The sequence below is a fragment of the Mytilus galloprovincialis genome, chromosome 12 (assembly GCF_965363235.1).
Source record: "Mytilus galloprovincialis chromosome 12, xbMytGall1.hap1.1, whole genome shotgun sequence".
Classification (NCBI taxonomy): domain Eukaryota; kingdom Metazoa; phylum Mollusca; class Bivalvia; order Mytilida; family Mytilidae; genus Mytilus; species Mytilus galloprovincialis.
The window spans coordinates 18808853-18814852 of record NC_134849.1 but is presented as its reverse complement, the minus strand read 5'-3'; the positions used below and the strand labels follow the sequence as shown (position 1 = coordinate 18814852).

The 6000-nt window shown below is 30.7% G+C and overlaps 1 protein-coding gene across 31 annotated transcripts in view; it reads right to left on the bottom strand.

The window, feature by feature from the left end:
- Positions 1-938: 938 nt before the first annotated feature.
- LOC143054256 (doublecortin domain-containing protein 2C-like) overlaps positions 939-6000 on the bottom strand; it is a 113727-nt gene continuing 108665 nt past the window's right edge. For 28 of the 31 annotated variants that reach the window (XM_076227209.1, XM_076227210.1, XM_076227208.1 and 25 more), the window contains one exon: positions 939-3565. In XM_076227209.1, coding sequence (XP_076083324.1) covers positions 3554-3565 — 12 coding nt within the window. In that variant the 3' untranslated portion in view covers positions 939-3553. The other 3 variants (XM_076227215.1, XM_076227213.1, XM_076227214.1) reach the window with 1 other exon arrangement.

The window sequence follows — 6000 nt, the reverse complement described above, 5'->3', positions numbered from 1 at the left end:
TTTGATAGTATATTTAACCACATGCAGTATTTGATTAAGCATTCGGAAACATTTTTGCACACATTGTGGTCTTCTTTTATCTTTAATAACGTTGACCTTTGACTTAGTAAACTCAATATGAAAAAAAAATCTTATTATTATATATGTTACCCTTTTTATTAAACTAAGTAAGTTCAGAGACATATATACTGTGTAGCATTTGATTTAGCATGCGGAAAAAGCTTTTCTGTCGATTTTGTTATATTTTAGGGACCTTGAAATCTATATAGATAGTACCCTCATTATTGGTGATTTAACTTCCTGAAACCACTTTTCGGCACAAATTGTGATCTTTTCCAGTAACTATTACCTTCACTCAAAGCAGAATAGAGATCTTCCCCTCCACCCAATTGACGGTATATTTTGAAGTTGTATTGATTTCCCAGTTCAAGTATTTACTTTGGCATTGTGAAAACACTTTTTCATACAAATTTCGGTCTTCCTAAGACATTTGACATGGTAGCCTCAAAATCAACAGGCATATTCCTCTCAATATATGTTACCATATATTACCTTCATTCAAGTACCAAAAAAGAAGAAAATGTTGTAATGTTGTTGAATTAAATCTAAAATACAAGGCTCTGAATGGGAGCCTTCAGTTCTGCATTCATTATTTTTTAAGCCATTTTTCTCTATTCTTCATAAATCTTGCCTGTATTTCTCTATTCTTCATACATTTTGCTTGTATTTCTCTATTCCAAATTTTAGCACCCCAATATTCTCTATTCTTTAGTTTGTTGGCCTATTTTTGTCTTTTCTTTAGAGTTATTGCCCTTTAATCTGTTTGTTTTGTCCATTATTCTCTATGCTGTAAACCCCATCCAGACCCTAATATACTGAATTTTTGGAAATTATATACTGCAACAATATTTACTTTTGTAAGAGTAAGAAACACATAATTTCTTGCATACCAATTTATTTTGTTTCCAGAATTTCTGAACAGACAATACTACAAAAGAATACTGAACAAAAAGTTTGTAAAAATATCTGAGATTGAAACATTTTGCAGATAAGAGTAACTAAACATACATTTTTATTTAAAATCACAAATAAAGATTTAAAATAATAGACTTTTCTACAAGAAACAAAATGTGAATATTAAAATTTTGATACAGTCAGGCTAACCTGTAGAAATTAATTAAGTTTTTTTGCTTGAAAAAATAATGCGGTACTAATTAGTAGCATATTAAAAAAAAATCATTGTATAAATTTTACACCTAATCTACACTTGAGGTGGGGGTTCCAAAGCTTTTCTTAACATGTTGAGAAAAGCGAAAAGCAAGAGTTTTATAAACTGCATCACTGCTTGAAGATGTTTTCCTGTTAAATTTTCAAATGTTTTTTTCAACAGCTTACAAAACTCGAAACAAGATCAAGTGTAAGGAAATTAATTCATTTAACCTGATAAGCCTTGTCTGCTGTTTTATGGTGATAACCTAAAAGTTTTAAAATCGCTAAAGCAACATTAGCATCAAAAGCCATTTTGATATAAATATTCACATTTAAATCTCCTTTTATTCATACACATAACACATATACAAGATTTGAATTCAAAAATATTTTTTTTTGCAAAATTTAATATCACTGTTAAAAAGTTGCAGTTTCTGGAATATATCCTCCTTAGTTCTAACAAAAAAATATCATGGAAACGGTACAAATATAAACAAACAAATCTAATCACAGTTTTCACAGATTGTCCTGGTTTTCTTAAGGCTTTGATGATATGTAACAAGCCTGTATGCTTCTTCCTGCAACAGTTTTGTATGAGAGTCCCCACTTACTATATAAAAAAATCTGTGCAAAAATATCACCAATTTTGAATTGTCTATGCGTTTAAAAAGGGGCTGTTCTTTGTTAGCTGAGACTTATATCATAAATATTCTTTATAATTGGTAAAATTTATACATTCGAAAATCCCTATTTTGTATTGAACTTGTACAATCTTTTAATCGTAACATACTTCTAGTAGTAAAGCCATTTAGTCTATTTCATAAAAAAATCCACTCAAAAATATCCTGATATAGACCTTAGGGCATAGCATTACCTTTTAATTCATTTTGAGCAAAACTGATTTCCTATAAAATGTTAAGCAATGTTACTTCATTCTAAGCAAGAGCTAATCTTAGGAATTAATGTCCATGCTTCAAAGCAAGCTATTAATAGATTAAATATTAAATATATCTCTTTACTGGTTACTGAATAAATTAACATCATCACGCTCTTTTAACAAGGAAGTAAAATCTTCAAAATTTGTAAAATATCACATTTTAAGGATAAATTGATATTGGGTTAGGTTTTGAACATCAATAATATGTCAATGTATTCAAATTGCACAGAATAAAGTTGAAACAAAATAATAATAACTAAAAATAAGGACGGATTATTTCTAAATATAGTCTATATCACAATTAATAAAAATAACTTGTTAACTATCCCCTAAAATTATTATTTATCTACTTTTAATTTCTATAGGTTATACCTAGTATTTATAACGAAACAGGACGGACATTCTGTATACTCTCATAGGTTAAGTGGGTATGAAAGAAAATAAAAATAAAACAGAAAAAAAACTATATATCTATATACATATCACAGATAACAGGGGAAATGTGTATTCAATATATTTTTTTTTATATATATGTAAATATAATATTTATAATATGAAAACATTTATATATAAACAATGGGCGATTCACATCAAGGTAGTCAATCTCATTGAAATCTTGTTTCTATGGCAACTGAGGGTTACACCACAATGCAGTTGCAAGTTGATATAAAAATCAAGCTACTTTAATTTTGGCTTTAAAAAAACCAATGTTGTATGGCCAAAATAAAATGAATTTGTAAATAAAATCCACAAGGATGGTTACTTGATTTAGATCATTTCAATCCAGATTAATTAACCTCTAATGTGAAGAAGTCAAAAAGGGGAATGTATTAAATAACAGAAAAATATAACAATGATTGTTTAGTGCTCTGTGTCCTAACTACAATAAAACACTAATGGCCATGGAATACCTAATGAATAAGGCGATTCTAAAACTGAATCTTTAAGGCAGCTTATATACATTTATGGAATTTTTTTTACACAATGCTGTTTTCTGGTCCTATAAATAGATTACACAGTAAACCACTTCAATTTCTTCAAATTTGATAAAAATCTTTCGATTATTATAAGTTTTTGATAGTTATTTGAACCTAAATTTTTTTTTTTAAATATTTTTCATAACAGAATCATAAATTTAATTAAAATCAAAATTGATTTTTTATAGTTGAAATTTTTCCAAGGAAAGACATCAATATGTTTCTGGCCTATTTTTATCTAACTGAGCACATTCATGACAGAGTTTCAACAAAGTAACAAAATTTATTATTGTCCCATGTACATTATAAATTATGATATGATAGCTATATACAAAATAATAGTCTGGGATTAGTACCTCCTCCTTCTTCAACACACAGTGATGAGTGAAACATGGAGTCCTGTTCCAAAGCCCAAATTGCGCTGTCCTTCTCAATTCGCTTCCTAGAGAAAAACAGAAAATAAAAATGCGTCAACACACACCAACACAGCAAACACAAGCAGTAGCCATAGTAACAGGTCAGTGCTTCACTTCAAACATACCCTTTACCCTGACTGTTACCATATCAACTGTTACCATGGCAATAGCTATTTATAAATAAATTAGACATTTGTACAGCAGCATATAATTTAGCATTAGCAGTCATGCATTCTTTGCATACACATTATGGTTAATATCAAAACATTCTTTTTACTTGATGTGTTAAGTGTTAGCGTTATTATCAGGCCCAGAATCTGGACCAGCTGTGGGCTTATTATCAGTAGGCTGTTTGTTAGGGTCAGCAGGGAGCTTGTTATCCCCAGCAGGGGGTTTGTTATCACCAGCAGGGGGCTTGTTATCCCCAACAGGGGGTTTGTTATCACCAGCAGGGGGCTTGTTATCTCCTACAGGGGGTTTGTTATCCCCAACAGGGGGCTTGCTGTCCCCAGGAGGTGGCTTTTTATCTCCAGCTGGGGGTTTATTATCCCCTGTTGCTGGATTGCTGTCACCAACAGGAGGCTTTTTACTATCACTAGCTGGAGGTTTACTGTCTGGACCAGAAGGTTTTGCATCTGGACCCGCTAACGGTTTAGCATTAGGGTCTGCTGGTTTGGTGTCTGGTCCAGAAGTTTTCACAGCACCCCCTGCCATCACATCAGTCTTTTTATTGGGATCAGATTCTTTAGTGTCTTTTACATTTGGTGTATTTTTGGCATCAGTGCCTGGGGTGGGTTTGGTATCAGGTTTAGAATCTGTTGACCCTGGCTTTGCTCCATTAGGTGCAGGACGTGCATTGTGCATAGGTGGGGGAACAGTTCCAGAATTGTTCTGTCCACTGGCATCTGAGTCCTGTGATTATAAAAAGGTGTAAAATTACTATATAATATTTAAATAAATAGAATGAAACATCATCGATTCACTAAACCAAGTAATATAGGGGAGATAATTCATAAGTTATCTCCCTTGGTTCTTTGATATTTATTATCTTAATTTTCAGAAAATAAATTTCTCCAACTATTAGCCAGTACAAACACAAAGAAATGGAGACTAAATGTAAATGTATTTGTGATCGCTAATAATTGGAGAAATTAGTTTTGTTAAATTTAAGAGATAATTAATCTTACAGAATCAAATGGAGATAAATGATGGATTATCTCCCCTATGTTACTTGATGAAATGAATGTATTTTTTGAAAACGTGAATGCATCTAAATAAATGACTGCTCATGAAATTAATATGCTGTGTACGGAAAAGAGAATTGCATTTCATTTAACTTCTAAAATTATTAAATTATTTTTTTTTAAAGAATTTTTAATGCAAATATACATATGTTTTTATGGAAACTTAATTCTTCAATTTTTTTTTTTTTTCGATATATAACATATTTTATCATTTTAAACATTTAGATTATATTTTATCTCTCTGATAATCCTATTGAAATTGTATAACTTCATCAAATACTGAAAAACCGAATTCTGAAAAAGAAAAATGCATGAAAAACAAGACAACATCTACATTTTGACTGCACACATGTGAACATAAATTCTCATATTAAAGATTGCCATTGTTTTGCACCTTTTTAAAGTCCAGCCTAGAATGCATTTTAACTAGTTCACATATATTTAACAATCAAAATGCAGATAAATGTGCAACATGCATTGTAAACAAGTAAACAAAAACATGAATACAACAATCATTCCAATGTGTGACCTATAACATTGTTGACAAACAAACACCTTTTGAGATGGAAACAGGTATACAATTCAAATTATTACAGATTATTTAAGGGCACTATGAGATTGTCGTCTAATTTTTTCTATAAATAATATATCTTATTTTTTTTATATTCTAGGCAACATCAGTACCTATATCGAAATGGCAACTATAATTCATTTAGGGGCCTTTTTAGCTGACTATGTGACATGGGTTTTGCTCATTGTTGAAGGCCATACAATGCCCAAGAGCTGATAATATCTATGTCATTTAGTCTCTGATGGAGAGTAGTCGTATTGGCAATCATACCACAACTTCTTATTTTTATATTTATCAATTTATTGCCTCTGAAACAATTAGAGGGTTTTATTTATCTACAACTTGTAGATCAAACCTAAACATTTGAAGCACAGGATGTAGAATATGTATAAACATTAGAAGCACAGGATGTAGAATATGTAGAAACATTAGAAGCTATATGACCTTAACAAAGAATAGCCATAATCAATCAATCAGTCAAATTTGGAACCTTTGTTTCATGTAATTCATCTAAAAAAAACACCTTTTTAAGGTGGTACCTAACACTACAGGGAGATAACTCTGTTAAGTCAGCTAAACGTTTAAATTACGTTTTAAGGGCCGTTATGTGATTCATAGGGGTTAATTTCCGTGTCATTTGGTTTCC